The sequence below is a fragment of the Lichenostomus cassidix genome, chromosome 3, assembly GCF_008360975.1.
Source record: "Lichenostomus cassidix isolate B80296 chromosome 3, HeHo_3.0, whole genome shotgun sequence".
NCBI lineage: Eukaryota > Metazoa > Chordata > Aves > Passeriformes > Meliphagidae > Lichenostomus > Lichenostomus cassidix.
This window is the reverse complement of record NC_139483.1, coordinates 81,327,622-81,344,821: the sequence shown is the minus strand read 5'-3', so window position 1 is coordinate 81,344,821 and position 17,200 is coordinate 81,327,622. Positions and strand designations below refer to the sequence as shown.

The 17,200-nt window shown below is 37.4% G+C and overlaps 1 protein-coding gene across 1 annotated transcript in view; it reads right to left on the bottom strand.

The window, feature by feature from the left end:
* Positions 1-16,561, bottom strand: part of IMPG1 (interphotoreceptor matrix proteoglycan 1) — a 36,454-nt gene extending 19,893 nt beyond the window's left edge. Inside the window, exons 1-9 of the mRNA XM_085056746.1 lie at positions 16,506-16,561; positions 14,086-14,153; positions 13,165-13,250; positions 11,974-12,120; positions 10,636-10,694; positions 8,912-8,932; positions 7,246-7,499; positions 5,711-5,787; positions 4,391-4,883 (exon numbers count right to left, since the gene is read on the bottom strand). Coding sequence (XP_084912872.1) covers positions 4,391-4,883; positions 5,711-5,787; positions 7,246-7,499; positions 8,912-8,932; positions 10,636-10,694; positions 11,974-12,120; positions 13,165-13,250; positions 14,086-14,153; positions 16,506-16,561 — 1,261 coding nt within the window. The remainder of the gene's footprint in view (positions 1-4,390; positions 4,884-5,710; positions 5,788-7,245; positions 7,500-8,911; positions 8,933-10,635; positions 10,695-11,973; positions 12,121-13,164; positions 13,251-14,085; positions 14,154-16,505) is intronic.
* Between the last annotated feature and the right edge of the window lie 639 nt (positions 16,562-17,200).

The following is a 17,200-nucleotide window of genomic DNA, read 5'->3' as shown; positions in this document are numbered from 1 at the left end:
GATGCATACAACTGAGTAGCTGAAGGATTTCACTGCTTGCTTTATTTTGTTCTGCAATAACTTTTCCAGAAATAATGCCTCCTCCATGATGGCCACAATCGTGGGATAAACATTTACCTGGATTGTACAATTTGTTAGTCACTACAATTACAAAAAATTCAAATTAAATTTCTTCTTACTGTTTAGGAAGCCAAATATTATTGTTTGTTTTACTGCTGCAATTATTTTGTTTTTTGAAATAACAGTCTGTCTAATACATCACATAAATTGCTTCCTTTTTGAATTGCCAGACTATTTCAGTCACAGGAAGACTCCAAAGAGAAGGATTTTAACCATACAGAAGAAATATTAATGACTTTTAGCTCCAGAAGGAGAAAAATATGAAGAAGAAAGAGGAATGCTGGAGAAAAGTGATCGGATATCATCTCAGACAGTAGGGGAAAAAAAGCTTTGTTTTTTTCTTTTTGACTGGTTGTTAATGGAAAATAGAGATAGACAAGATTTTAAAGGTGCTACAGCAAAGAAAAACCTTTTGAAAAGTCAGATGTTGATATCTGACTTTTTTTCAGTGATATCTGATGCAGGCATGTCAGAACTTTTCAAGAGGGGCTCTGGAAATTTGTGCCATGGTTTTCCTTCTATTGTGAAATCTTAGAACTGTAGGCTTACTTTAAAGACAGCTTGGCATCTTCCTGGTGGTTCTGGTCTACTGCAGGGCATGGAGTGGCCATCACCATGTGGCCAGCATGGCTGTCTAATCCTCCCTGCTCTCTGCTGCCCACAGACAGCTTCACTGTGCAAAAGAGCACTACCAGAGCACTGAAAGGAGCCTCACACCTGCTCCTGGCTCACCCCTCCCAGTGCTGCCCACACCTGACAAATCCCATCTTGCACGGCTTGAAAGGACACCTCTCAGGGACTCTTCACCCCTCACCTGTTTTTGCTCTCCTTTCTTGAGGTGTTGTATGCAGAACTTTTTCTATTTTTATTTGTGGGAGGCTGAGTCTGATTATCTTTTTGGGAGCTGTGAAAGAAATCTTATTACTTGCTCAGTGACCTCAAGTAGGCGCAATTAAAGTAGTTGGGGTAGGATGTAGACATTCAATATTCAGGACTCCGACGTGATGTCCAGCCTGTAGCTCACACATGTGACAGCCAGTGAAATAAAGCCCATCTCTGAAACAGAGCTGATACCTAAAAGAACCTCAGACCATATTTTTGGTAGCCAGTTCTTCCTTTCATGGTAAAGAAGAGTGAATTTAAATTTCTAAACATATGATGAAGAAAATTTGCTCCCATCTTCCAGACAGTAGGGTGGGGAAATGGCTGAAAATTAGTACTAGTGAAAAATTTCGGACAACCGTTCAGACCGTAATGCTCTGTCCAACCTCGCACACCACTGTCTGAGTACTTCCTGCCACTTCACACCAATAACAGTTTAAAGATTTTTTTTTTTAACTATTACTAGGAAAAGCAGCTGTGAAATGCAGCCAGGAACAAAGTGTGAAATATTCTGCACCAGGTAGATTCTGCTTGCCGTATTAAAATTAATAGTACTAACACTTCTGACTTTAATCAAATCTTGATTTCAAAATCGAATTCTATCACTTCCTATGAAATACACAATATATACGGAAATAAAAGACTACAGGAAATACTGTACACACAGGACTGCCAGAATTGAAAAAAGCTTTAAAAAGGGAAAAAGTTTTAAAGAGTATACATTTTAAAAACTCAATAAACAGATTTTCAACAGCTCTCCTGACTGTTAAGCATGCACTATGCTTTGTGTATTTTAAGCTTTAAAGAAAATGTAATAGCTACATCTTTGAGTCATTGCTAACACAGCATCCCTACTTTTTAGACAGGGAACAATTTTTTTTTCTCCTGCTACTCAGCTGCAGAAATAATAATGGAATTTTTATACTCTGGTCCTTGTTTTAGACATAACTTGTGTTCAACAAGGAGAAACAAGATAGGATACCTGATTTTGAGGGAGGCTTTTTTTTACACTTCTAGAATTTGTTCTGTTTTGCAGCTTGACAGGTTCTAACCTAAATATGCAGCAAATAACAGTGTTTAAAAGGTCAGTGCAGGTGAGTAAAATACCCTCTGCTTCTTCTGTTCAGTCATTTTGAGCTGATAGGCAACAAAAGTTTTTAGATATTTAGTGAATTGGGAAATAGATATGCAACTTTATGTGGTTTTTATGACATCAAGTCCCTAATACAATCAGCAAATAGAATGAAAAATGCATGACTTTCTTTGCCCTGAAAATGTAACACTTTTCCACAGTTATAATGTATGTTATTTGAAGGTATGCTGTGCTTTTATCAGTAGCACTGCAAGACTTCTCAGCATGCATTTCAAAATCGTTGCATTTAAAGCTTTTCATGGCAAACATTATTTTCAGGAACATTTGACAACTGATTCTGATAAGAATTGATTTTCCTAAACTTTAAATCACTCTACTAATCAAAAAGGATTTGCTTTTCTCTCATTTCAACTCTGTGTATAAAGGAAAGACCAAGGAATAGGAATTTTATATTCAGTGCATAAACTACCATGCAACAACATGACCATGAAATATGTTGTGTTCTTCCCAGTCCAGAGCTGATGGTTGTATGTTCCCAAGTGTCACCTTTTACATCCTTTACCCTCTAAAATGCTGATGCAGTTATTTGCTGGATCCAAACAAACAATCCTATATGTTGTACGATACATGGACATTCCCCACTCCCACACTTCTGCTGTGCAGGCCCCTTGTAAAGGATGTTATCACCATGCAGGGAGAGTTTCCAATCAGCCATGCAAACATTGCTTGTTTGCCTTATGGGATGTGGCCTTGCAGGCAGCAGGATTGAAGGTGTCTTCCTGCTGGTTTTGGGCATGCTGGATCAGGAAGAACATCTTGAAAGGGGGAGGAGGGTTCACTATTATCACTTCAAGAGACTTTTGCAGTACAGGAGAGACATGAAAGGTCAAGGACTGGGCAAGGAGGGAGCTGGTAGAACTGGGAAAGGATTCCTCCTATGGGAACAGGGAACTTTCCTGCAGCAGGGAGAAAACTTACAAGCTTTGAGCATGACAGTCTTAGAGATTCCGAAACACCGAGTGTTGTTGTGAGAGCTAATGCATATTGTTGGAATTGTGCCCTGAATTTGCCTTTTGTTTGTTTTCCTCTGCAGATATTTTTTAGTATTGCTTAGAGACTATGTGGGGACATCAAAGAATCCTGCTGACTCCCATGATGTGCTTACCTGCTCTCTGCTTTTCCATTGAGAGAGTTAGTAAAAAATCTGAGACAAAGCACATATGAATATTCATCCAAGACCTAATTCCTCCCATGGGCCTACAGTGACCTCTTGCATCTTAGACAGGAAGCACAGGCTTTGAAGTGTAAATAAAATTTAAGGATACAGACCTAACACTAAGATGGTAAGGCGAGGACAGGGAGCAGGATTGGAGAGGGAGCAGACAAGAGCTGGGACAGATGGAAGGCAACTCCTCCAAATCATGGCTCTTGCTGGTTTGCCAGTGGAGGCTCCTGCCCCACACAATTCCCACAGTGGCTGCACATGGTGGCTCCTGTGGCTTTCTAGCCACTGGTTGAAGTGATGGCAGCAGAAGCCTTACAGACATTCTGTTTTTCTGGGGGAAAGCCTAAGTAGCCTGTGCCCTAAAGCTGACCCTGCTATCTTTGTCTGAACTTTCTTTTACCTGCAGGGTCAGCTCTGGGAAATGTGTCTATCAGGTATTTTTCATTTGAAAGGCTGCATTATGCAGACTTTTCTCCATGTATGCATATATATATATATATCCATTTTTTATTTATTATGTATTTTTCCTCATATAGGTGGGTGCCTCTAAAAAACCCTACTGCATGGATAAAACTGAATAAACAAACACAGAAAAAATAAATTTTTAAAAGTTTTTCACATTAATCAGACCTGTAGATATGTAAACTTTTCTGAGCCATAGTACTCTTTTCCTGGAAGAAATTATATCATATTACTCTTGCTGCTATCATCCACAGCAGTCTGTAGAGCCCAAGGGAATTTATTTTCCATTTTTTAAATACCTTTTTTTTTTCATTAATCTAGGGCTTCCTTTATTTTTTATTTCCTGACATGTCTTTTAGCTCCGCCTTTTTAAAATTTTACCATAATACTCTGTGCTAAGTGTTCCTTATCCTTAGACATTTGTTGTTGGGTTTGACAACCTTGAACTAAAGTGCATGAGAATTTTGCTGAAGATGCCATCAGAAATGTACATTTTCCACATTTGGCTGTCCAGGAAAATCTTCTGTCACAATGGAAAGGAGTCCTTATGGCTCTGATAGTGTGTCACAACAGCTGTACCTCTCTTATAGAAAAATCTTGTGTCTTACCTTGTCCAGACAGGTCTACTTCCTGGAAAGGAGGTTCTGTTATATCAGTCAGTTCTTGCTTCTCTTCAGCTTCGTAATCCACCTCTCCAGCAGGCAGGAGGCCAGGGCTGGTGAAGCTGCCTGCAGTAGCCTGGTCCACTGGAGACTCATAGCCATCGGTGATTAAGTCTTTGCCAGCAGAATCATCTGCTGAGGGAGGCAAATAGGAATCCTCTGATTCTGGAGGACTGCTAGTGCTGCCCAGAGCACTGGAAGGCACTGTGAAACTCGGGTAGTCAGTAGCAATAACTTGGGTGTGTGTATATCTGTCCTGAAATGGTTCTCTGGAGGGTTTGGTAGGAAAATCAGGTTCAGATGTAATAAAATTATTAAATTCTTCAGGGATGCTGATCTCTTCACTTAGAGCAGGGCTTTCAGTTGTAAATTCATGAGCAAATACGTCTCCTCTTTGATCCACTGTTGCTGGACTGGGATAGCCTAGTGGGAGTTCCTCCTAAAAATGTTTAAAAAAAGCAGCTTTAATTATTATGTTTGAGTTTCATTGCCAAAAGGGCAGCAATCTTTAGCCACATGAGTTAGCAAATAGCTAAGTCAATGTAGAATCATATTATGGGTTGGGTTGGAAGGGATCCTAGAGCTCATCTAGTCCCAAGACCCCCTGCCATGGTAGGTTACATCTTCCACTAGACCAAACTGCTCAATGTCACATCCAACCTGGCCTGGAACATTGCCAGGTTTGGGGCATCCTCAATCTCCCCAGACACCCTGTACCAGTGTCTCACCACCCTCACAGTAAAGAATCTCTACTGTATATCTAACTTAAATTTCCCATCTTTCAGCATTATCCCTGTCCTCTCACTACAGCTCCTGATGAAGAGTCCCTCTCCAGCTTCCCTGTAGGCCCCTTCAGATACTAGAAGGTTGTCATGAAGTCATAGATTTGTAAAATGTTTGGCATGAGCATGTGATCCTAATCACTTTGCCTGTAATTTCAAAAATGGTCAAAGAAAGATGACCTTACCTAGCCCTGTGAACTGCTCTCTTTCTGTCATTAAGATGTACTATCGGACTGATGAGACACTGTTTACTTTGAAGTTGAAACTGGAAAATGTAATCAAGCAGTAATATTCACCTGTAAATGCTCTAAACTGTATCTCTGTTGCAGTATAACAATACAACATTCATCCTTACAGCATGTACAAAAGGCAGGTATATTATTTTAGCATAAGAAAATGTTTGTATATTTATGTACCTCTTAACACTGTTTAATTTCACTTCCCATGGGGAAATAAATAAAAATGAAAAACATTATTAACTTACCAAATCAGGGCCTGCCAGAGGAATAGTGACCACGCCTTGGATATCATTATCTAAATCACTAGGTGATGTAATAGTTTCTGGAAAAAAAAAAATTAAAAAGAAAATCGAAAACATTACAGAGAGAGGGAGAGAGAGAGAACAGAATACTTCAGCACCGGCACATTGAAAACTGATCAAAACACAAACTCAGTAAAAATACTAAAATATTATCCATAAAAAAACCCCAGCTTTTAAAAACCCATGTTAAGACAGAAAAGGCATCAATTCCCATTCAAGCAGACAATTCTGAAGAAAACCAAATTTAATATGCACTAATCTTCATATGCTTTATTTAGCATAAATGGGATAGGTCTGCAGAGAGCTGAACCATGGAGGAATGCTTAAAATCATCTGAAGTGTGAACCCCTCAGTTAAATCTGCATGGGCTATGATGACTCATTATATTGTGCTCATTATGCCTAAAGTCATTCCAGTTTTACCCTGAGTCCACACCATTGTTAATGTCAGTGTGTTGGCTTTAGTGCTCAGTTGTTCCTTTCACACCCTCAAAGGAGAACTTTAAAGCATTTGCATGCAAACTGTTTTTCTAAAATTGGTTATTAGAATTACCTACTGGGAGAAAGTTGATGAAAATATTTTTTATTGAAGCATTCTATATAATTTTTTCTGAGGACTTTCAATCTTCATTAAAATATGACACTTTAATCTTACAGAAAGTATTATTTCAACTGAATAATTATTTTTTTTGCAAGAAAATGTTGTTTGCAAATGAAACATGAAAGCTAAAATTTGGTTTATGTTTTAAGGTTGATTCAGTAAATAGACATATGATAAAATATTTTAAATTATTTTCCCCCTTTTTAACCCATCTCTCCAAAACTAGTTGGCTAGCTTTGCAAAAATAATAGATGGACTAAAAAGGGATATTTATTAGCTGGATTACCTAACAGGTTGCAGACCTTCAACTTCTGCTGGAGGTTTTCACACCCAGCTTGTCATCTGTGTTTCAACGTGTGAGTGAAACACATCTTTACTGATTTTATCTTGGGATCAAATGCTCTTTAAAGTGTCTGTCTTGTTGATGTCACTGAAAGATTAGCTGGTTTGCTTACAAACAAGGCAGAGCTGTCAGAAAGCTAATTTTATGTAAGATGCAGCCCTCACTTTTTGTCTTGTTAAAGAAGGGAGACTGTCCATACTGGGAAGTTAAAAAGTACAGTGAATATTCATATTATTTATTTTACTTTTCTTCTCCTAATTATCTCAGTGTGCAAAATATCCAGATTTTCTGAACAAAAAACCAAGGAAAAAGATCCTCTAATTTGGTTGCAAGTTAGGCTGTGTAATTATAAAGACACATTTTACTGTAAAATTTATTTCTCTACATCCAATGGATTCTAGGCAACACCAAGCAGAATAGACTATATCAGATGAAAACTGTGTTAGAGAAGCAAGGAACATCCTCCTGAAATTGCATCAGTTTGGAAAGGCAAGGTTCACACTTATGCCTGGCACCTGTCACCTGCTTTACTGACCATCAGTAAACTGAAGTGTTCCAAGGTCCACTGGCAGGGACTGGTCTTCATGGAGTGCAGTGGCAACCAGCTGCTGAAGGTCTGTTACTGTGAGTTTAGTTCCTGATATTTCCCCCTCTTCAACTGGAGATATTGGAATTTTTTCGCTTTCAACCTTATTAGATCCGATCGTTGAGATGTCATCTGCTGCGCCTTTGGTTTCTGAGCCATCTCTCTCAAAGTTGACCACATATCGTGCTATGGTGCTGCTTGACCTGCAAGGGGAAAAGGTCAAAATGCCCCAAGGAGCAAAATCAGTCACTGGCTGAGAACTGATTTTACACACAAACAAACAAATATGCAACCATAACATATGATCTTCTGTAAGAGTAATGCGGATTTATTTCTCTAATTAAACTGTCACCCTCAAATTACTTTTCCTTCACCTAAACAGTTTTTTTTCCTATGCATAACTTTTAATATAAGTTCCCATATTGAAGAAAATTGCAAAAATCTTCTAACATAATCCGACTTAATCTGACTACTCAGAAATCTGTAGAACTGATTATGTAGTCTGAAGTCATTGACTACTGATTCAAACAGCTATAAATGCATGCTGGGGTTATTAGAAGCCATAACCACACATTAAATATTCAGGAACTTATGAAAAGGGATTAGACAGTTCATAAAACTGCAGATAAGCAAAAATCTGAGAAATCTTTTTTTCTGTTTTTCAAAGAACAGCAAGGTAATGTGGCAAGCAAATCACTTTTTCACGATGGGAATTAGCTTTTCCAAGTCTGAATGGGTGTATATGGCTTCTCCCTAGATGTTCATGTTTAACAGAAGTCTCAAATGTTCACCATTTTTAATACATCATTTTTCATACATGTTAAATTCACCTAATTAAATGAAAAATAATGAGTACATTGCAAACATTTCTACTCCACTGTGTTACTTTTTTTTTTTTGCAATATCAGATAACTGTAGAGAGAAGAATTTTACTTCATCTAGTATGTGCTATGTATTTGCATTTATATGACATTGCAAGAATTCAGGAAACACATTAGACAATTCTTCCTTTTAAAGTATGAGCAAAAGAGAAATTCTAGGAAACTGCTAGACAAATTATTCCCCAGCAGCACTTTTAAGCAGCAACAACAATATTCTCTGCAGCTGTTTGTATCAGCAGGAAAAAGCTCCCTACATTTTATCAAGCTAGTCACTGATCTCTTTGCTATTCTATCTGGCTTGATAATGGAGATAACAAATCAAATTCTACATACTTATTGGAAATACTGTGTACATGGGAATACAGCTAGGAAACAGCAGATCAAAAACGAAAATCTGAAAATAAAGTTTCCCTACTTATTCTTCACGTTTAGTATATGGATGATATAAATCTCTAGTCACCTAAATGTGAATTTTCTTAGGTCAAACATTTTCTTTCCTTCAGTGACATCCTGACAAAATTTGATTACGTGAACCATTCAGATTAAAGTAAAAACTGTCCCTGACACTTTATATCACAGATTTTGTACTTAGGCAGAACACAATGAATTCACTTTGTCACATCAAGATAAAGGACATTTACTGATTTATCGACATACATTATTAACATTATTATTAATAATAATTATTATAATTAATCCATAAAACTATTAATTATGAATTAAAGAACGATTACCCATCTTTCTCCTTCTTCTGTCTTCATTTCATCACAGAAGAAAGAGTGTGAGAAAGGATTGCAAAAGAGAGAAAAACAAAGATTCATTTATACTGGTTAAATTGTTCAGTCACACACATCACAACCATCTTTTGACAATTTATCTTACCTTCTGTGTGTCATCTATAATTTTTATCTCCATGTGAAAATGACAGTCTACTCTCCATCAGTTCACTTTTTCCCTTCCAAACAATGGAAATCACCATGGTTTGTGTGGGGAAAGAGGAATTTTACTTTACTATGGCAGTTTGAAATATTAGCTTTCCCATTTCCCTCGTCAAATGGTGCAATTTGAGATCTGTCATTGCTAATCTCTATGGTGGCAGTGGACACCTGTGGCAGTAGTTGCTGTGATCACAGTTACTACACATGATGTGTAGTTATCACAGGGGTAGCTTGAACCATTAATTACCTCTGGAAGACACACCAATGTTGACCTTCCATTTACAATGTTATTTTTGCTGGTGAGTTCTCCAGAATACCTGTGATGTTCCTCTATATTGCCTTCTGGGAAATGCTGCTAATATGTGAAGTAATATGACTACGGCAGAATGGACAGCCACTCCCATCTTTGCTGATCTGTAACTCTAAGGAGCTAACTAAATTACTAGATAATGGGAATCAGTCCTGGTCTTCTGCACTGATGAATATTCTTTCATATTAGCTAAGTCCAAGGTATGAAACCAGGGTGAATCCCAGCCCTGCTGGTATCACAACTGAAAGAGTTTAGTTATTGCAAGTTGTAACTATGAGACACTACAGATTTTTCTCTGCTTGTACTGCAGTAGACAGCTTTTGTTTTACTAATTTCAGTATAAAAATATAAGCTACAAATTTGCAGGTTGTTTTGCTCTTCTGTCTCCTTTTCCCCAGCAATTTTTGCAGAAAGAAATGCTAGGAAGAACGATGGTCTTGTATAAAATTGCATTGCAATATGAGTGTTTTTCAACAGGTATTAAATATTGCTAGAAGTACTGAATGTTCCTGATGCGGTGCCATAAGATCACATACATTTGTCTTTTTTTCTTGCTCCTTAGTTTCTTACTATCAGTTATTTCCTTTTCATTTGATTCTTTATGCAATGTGTACCCCCTCCCTTATAGATTCTCTATTGAAAAAGTACACAAGAGTTTGTATTAGTAGTAAACATACCACGAAGCTAAAACCAGAAGAAATGGCAAGATAGAACACAATTTTACTGAAAAAAATGAAACATTTTAAATTTTTTAAAAGACCTGAGAAACAACAACTAGAAAAGCTTTATATGTGTGAACATGTATCCTCCTGCAATCCCCTCTTGGCAAGGCACCTTCACTGTCACTTAGGAAGGGCACAGGGTCCACACACAAAAAAGTCATCACCTAAACAGTCACACGATTAACTCGCTTTACCTGGTCATTAAAAAAGGTCCTAATACAGGGTTGTTAGCAAACAATTAAAAGAATTTATTGCATCCTTCAAGCTTCAGGTAATCAAAGCTACTTGGAAACTCAAGAAGTCATAGGCTCACTTGGGATATGTTTGCACTTCTTGTTATATTGTCTCTATGATATTCCCAAAAAACTACTTTCTGTTTACAGCAGTACACAGCCCACCATTCTACAGGTCTCTTCATTTTTCAGGACAAGAAAGAAGAGGAGAACCCTAGGAGCTAATAACAAAGAGAGCCCTGTTTTCTTACTTACTTGAATCCTAAAACACGGATTTCTTTGAATCCTGGAAGTTTCTCAAATATTTTTTTCATCTACAGAAAACCATAAAAAAAATTTCAGCGTAAGATCTATGACTAAAAAGTAAACACAAATTGACTACCTAGACAATATTTTTCATATTTCAGGAGGAGATTTAGGAAACAGTCTCAACTGCCCTCTTTTTGGTATCATAATTTCTCAGCTTAAATAAAATATCTGCTTTGCATATACTTGTTGTATTACCTGTTAATAGCCAAAAATAAGCACAAAATATTGCTTTTCTTAGTAATGTAATTATGTAAATAAGTGATAATCTATTCCATAACAGAGCAAGTAAACGAACATGAATCAAATGGTTTTCTCATTTTCAGCAGTTTTGGTTCATGAATAATTTTGTGGCTCACGTCACCTGTAAATTGTTAATTACTTAGAAATGTTAAGCAACTGTAAAGGGGTTTAGATTATTTGACAGATAATTTAGAAATTAAACAGTTTTAACTGTCTTGTACAAATGGAAAAACAATACATTTTAGTTCTACTGTTAACAATAGTACAATTACATGGTTTTGACTAGAAGAGGCATTATATGTGCACAATGTAAACAATGTCTGTAGGCACATCTGTTTGAGAATAATACTGGAAATCTTCAGAGAAACCATTTTTTTGTCAGCTCTGCCCATGTATCCTTCACTGTTTTTCTACACATATCTGGAACTGAACCAGGGAAGTGAAACAGTTTCCACTAAGGAATGCTCATGAAACTGATGAGAAGCATTAGTTAATTTTACTAAGAAGACCTTTTGGGAACCTCAAGTCATTAACAGCTATCAGTTAAACTGATGGCTGAACATTCAGTTAATATTATTAATTATATGAAAATACCACAGATGTTCCAATTCTTACATAAACTATGGTAATGCACAATGAGTGTAAGTCCTTTGAAGGATAGTTCAGACAACAGTAGCTAATTACTTTTAACATTTATATTACAGTTCTTATTAGGTTTATTGTAGAAATTAAATTATGACAAAGTGCTGTCCATGAATTCCTGATTAAGTCTGAATGATATTCCTAAAGTTTTTCTGTTCATCAGTTATCTGAGTTCTACTGCTGTCAAAAATGTTGGCTTGTTAGCTTGGTGGCTGAGCAGATGGCTTAAATGAGGGGAAAAGCTAATAATATACATGAAGGAAATGTTAAGGTCTTGAGAAAACAAGAATCACCTGTTTAAAGTGAGGGCAGTAGATTCAAATTCTATTTCAAGGTGAAGGTAATTTCATAGAATGAACCTCAACCAAAGTCAACATTTTTGCATTCACTAAGCCTCCCTACCTGCAGCTGAAATTTGGCAGCTAGTTGTTGGTACTCTGGGGAGTTGGGATCACTGAGTTCAGCTGTGTACTCCTGATCAGTGAGAGTGACACTGAATTCCACCATTTGCTCCACAGGCAGTTCAGGGACTGCATTTGTTCCCAGGTCCTGGAGAAGGAAAGGAAAGGACAAAAAGTGAAGAAAAAAAATTGAGGATTTTCCTTCCCCCCAGTTCAGTAGTCAAGAGGTAGAAATGTTCCCTCTTAAGCTCATCCCCAAATTCTGAACTATATTCTACAAAAGGTGAATGTTCCTAGACATATCAATTGGCTTAATTCTTCTGTTTTTGGAAACAAGTTTCTTTTACTGTAACTTAAGAGTTGCCTTTGATATGCTTAAATGAAGATGAAGAGAATCAAGCCTTTCTTGCACAGAGACTGTTACTAAGTCTTAGTTCCATCATGATAAAATCACGTAGCTATTTCACATTCAGAAGTTTGCATTTGTCTTTCCTGGATAATAAAGTAGAATTATCCCTACCTGTGATGCACCTTTCTTATGCAGTTGACATTACTGCTATTAAAAGTAGTCTTATTTTGCTTGCTGTTTCCCAACAGTATTTGCAGCTTTTCCCTACGTTTTGAGGCCACACATCTGTGCTGAGCCCACAGAAGCCAGGACAGGGAAAACAACAGCCCCTCCCAGCGCCCCACCCTCGCTCAGAGGTTTCTCTCACAGCACGTGCTGTAGGTGTGCAGAGGGGCAGGCTCAGTGCCCTGCTGCATGGCTGCTCTGAGCAGACAGCAGCAGAGAGCCCTCTGACACCTGGCTGCTCAGAAAAAGGCAAGGAAGGCCCAGTCCTATCTCCTGTGTTATGGAAAGCCCAGCAGGTATGCTTTTTTGGCATTATTTAATGAAGATCAAGGTTACAAAATAGTGCAAAATAGGCGACAGGCCTCTCCTAAAACAATGAAAACCGCCTAAAAGCTGGTTGGCATGCCTTTGTACTTTCTACTACATACTCAAGAAGTACCATGCCCTACTCCAGTGTATAAGAGATGCTAATAAACCCCTTCAGTCCTGCTAGCTGAACAGAGGGAAGCACTTGTGGTTTGTAAGCACAGTTTATAAGGCTTCTCCCTCTTTCCTGCTAGCTGAGGTCAAAAGGAAAAGGTGAGTTAAAAAGTGGGTAGCAACACAGGGTGCCCTTACCTTCACAGGAGTCTTTGTGTCGTTAACAATTTCGTTAAGCAATGTGCCATTAGGTGCATATGGAGAGAGGGGTGTGCCAGGAGAACCTGTGGGGGTGTTGGAAAAAAGTCAGAAAAGAACAGTTTGCACATCAAAAGCCTTCCCCTTTCTATGTTGGTCAGGTGTCAGCTCACTGGAGCAGCTTTCCCTCGGGAGGGTGTGTTTGTGTATCACCAAACGTCTAAGTTTAATTTTGCCAATTGATATCTTTGTCTCCATGACAGCCACTTTTCTTTAGGGTTCAGTTCAAAGTAACAGGAGACTTTGTCTGACAGAGTTTACCACCTAGAGGCAAAATTACCATGCTGGAAGTCCTTAGCAATAAGACTCTTATATTTGGCCCTCAAAAAAATATGTAATCAGGATGGTTTCTCCTTGAACCAAAATGATCATATTTCGATTTTTATCACTGCATGAAATTCTAATATTATTTTAAAGAATTGTAGTACACAAAGGGGTTGGTAGGTCTAATTGTAATAATCAGATCAATTTATCGTGTTCGCATCCCTCTGACTTTCTTGCTTGTCAGTCTTTGTTTGCCTTACTTGCTTATTTTGGTTAATGAAATGCAGCAGCTGACACTCTAAATGCCATTTTATAACTGAAAAAAAAATTAACCCTATACTATCTAAGTTTGAAATTAGGAAAACATATGCTTTTGAAGACAAATTTGGAATGCAACATTTGAGTAGCAAACATGTTGTAAAGAGACAAAAAATCCCTTCTCAAAGATTGCTTTGCTAAAACATTTTCACTCTACTTCAATGAACTTGTCATGCTTCTACAACCTTCATAAAATTAGACTCTTCTAAGACTTAAGAATCATTTGCCTTAGAAATTTTATTTAATGGGCAGATACACAACAAACATTTTTGATTTTACCTGTAGAAATGGAGGGAATGTCTTCCACCTTTTTGCCTCCTGTTTTCTCTGCAGATATTTCGTCTTTCCTATCAATCAAATAGAAATGAGTGATTTAGTTATCTGCATATTGTACAAAAGTGTTAAAAACCAAAGAACATATAGAAATTACCCATATATTAATTGAAGTTTAAATGAGAAAATTTACCTCTGTTGGAATATTTTGACACCTGATTAAACAGGCAGTGGAACAGCATAAGGACTACCAATCCTGCCAGGAATCTGCTCATGAGGTTTTGTGACACATTTTATCAATGCCACCAGAGGTATGGGATCACAGACATTAAATCAGTGCACTGGGTTCGTTTTTTTCTCTCTTGGAAGTTAATGAAGGGTTGACCACTGTCTAAAATGGAAGCAAGACTTCTTGTACGTCACCTAAACCAACCTTTGTCTCCTTTGCTGTTCGTCATCCTATTTAGGTAGTTCAGTGAAAGCTTTGGGATTCCCCTGATTTTAGACTCAATGGACATTTCAGGTTCCAGATGTGTTTCATATGGTGTGGTGTGAGAAAATAATGGGTGGGCTTATTTTTCAGTTGTCAGCCTGCATTATAATACCATAAGGATGCCTCCAAATAATCATAGTATCAAGTCAGATTCCTGGATCCAGATTATTTTGAGATGTACAAATGTTAATGTTTGCTTCTGGATGTAATATTCACAGGTTAATGCATACCAAGGTTCCCAAGGAAGACAGCTAAAAACTCTAGTAAGAATATGGTGGGTATGATGTATCACAGGATTTGGTTTTGTTTTGTTGATATTATTTTCTGTTTTTACAGTCATGTGGTGATGAATACATTTTTAATAACTACTGTTAGCTTGCCCAAAAAGCAGCAATAATATCTATCTCTAAGTACATTTTAAAATAAATAGATGCATTAAAGATTCTTGTACTTAGAACAGAAATTATTCTATAGCCTTAAAACCAAATTGTTACTCATTTTTAGCTTTTGGGAAAAATGAGATTCTTAGGTAAGAATCTTCTAAGGTACATTTTGAGATTTTTCTCTCCTGAAATTGGGCAGTGAAATATAATTCCTCAAAATTTTTACAGTGCATACAGATGGAGCATTTGTGAAAACTGATATGAGTGAAAAAACTAAGAGCACTGCAAATGTGTAGTGTGGTGTTAACTGAGACAGCATAAAGCTTGTAGCATAGGCAGAAAAAATGTCTGAGCTGCATCTACAGGAACAACCTAGATGTTTAATAACATAAAAAAAGAATTGAGTGACAACTGATTTACCACATCCTCTAGATACCTTGTGTGGTGAGGACTAAAGTATTATTTGTAATGTTTTCACAATGTTGTCTAGTTAAGTGTTGTATCTATAATCGAGACTGATTTCTCTACATGACATCCACAGAAGATACAAAACATATCCCATTATGAAGTCCAACGATGCATAATCATTGCTGTCTGTATTTCCAGCTAAAATACAAGTAATTTCATAGAATTTACTTCACCTTCTGAATCGTGTCTAGGGAAAACAGTTCTGTTCACAGAGAACCTAAGAACTCTGAGATCAGTCACTTCACTTAATGCCTTGCTGCCACTGCTTTCACTAGGATGAATGAAAAGACCTCCCTTTGGACTGCCAGGGGAGTTTAATTAGGGCCTACATTATTAAAAATACGTCAGATCTCCCATGTCAGAATGAATTAAGATACATAAGACCTCTGTGATCATGAGACAGTGTAAGCTATGAAAAGATTATTTTCCTGAAAATCAGAGAAAACTTGAAGGAAAAAGACAATACATCAATCAGAAGTTGTGGACAATGATTTGTCCGGCTGCACTATAGTATTTCTATGCAGAGAAACAGAGTTCAGTATGGTAGCTTTAATCCTGCCGTTCTCAGGCTTTTGAGCATTTCCAGGAGCATACTTTTTCTGAAGAGTTTAAAGAATAAAGTGTCACGTTAGTTAACACTATCATGCTGTATAAAAATACAGGAGATATCTAAAGTGAAGGCATAGAGTGTTCATGTTATTTTTTAGCGTAGCCTCTCAGCTAAACTTTTGTTAAGCTCTCTATCTTCCTTTTTGAGAGTTACAACAACTTTTGTCACACTCCAAATCCCCACTAGTGTAATGCAAAGTAATGTCTCTGTCAGGGCTTTGTGCTCACATTAGTCTGAGAAAACATTCAGTGGTGTCTTGAAATGAACAGGTAACTCTGACATTTGGCCACATCCATTATTTGTGACTCAATCACTATGTCCTATGAAACATCCAGCATACACATCTCTCACAGCGCACACCAAATACGCCACAGTGCTATCTGAGTATCTGCTCACATCCACACACATCTACGCATATCTTTTCAAAGAAGGCAGTAACATCAAGTGGCAAGGTTCTACTTGTGCTACTTACCTTTCCTGGAAGGTTCTATGTTTTACTCGCTGCAAAAAGATTAAGAAAAACAGCATTTTACTGGTGGGTGTATCCAAACATTGAGCCTGTTAGCTCTTTTGTGTACTATACTTTTATGTTTTCCTTCTAAGACATGCCCCCTCCTTTTCCTGAGAAATACTTTGCCCTTAAATAAGCAGGAAGGGAAGGAATTTGAAACCTCTCCCAGTTTCTAAACAAATGTCAGTAATCCTTACCCGTTGAATAATTTCCAGGTGCTCTTGGGAGTTGCTGAAGTTTTTGCCAATGTCGAATATGCAAAAGGTTTCCTTCTGGCAGGCAGTAACCCAGTTCTGATATTCAGAAGTATCAGGAATCCGATCCAGAAAAATACGAAAGGCTTCCCACACAGCTTCCTGGCAGACTGAGTAAGAAGAAATGGGCTGGGGATGGATGCTTTGTACCAAATAGTAAACTTGAAAGCCTTTTAAAACTGATTTGGTATTTATGCATTCATCACTCAAGGTGAAGGAACACAGTTCTTCAAAATGTTGTTTAAAAATGCTTTTAAAGAAGGGAATCTTCAAACTTATTAGAAAAACCATTTTAACCAAAACTTGCTAGTAATTTAAAAGCTGTTGCCTTTAGCACTTTACTTTGCAAAGCTCATTACTGTGAGATGGGACATTTATTTTCAGTATTTGATACCTACTTTG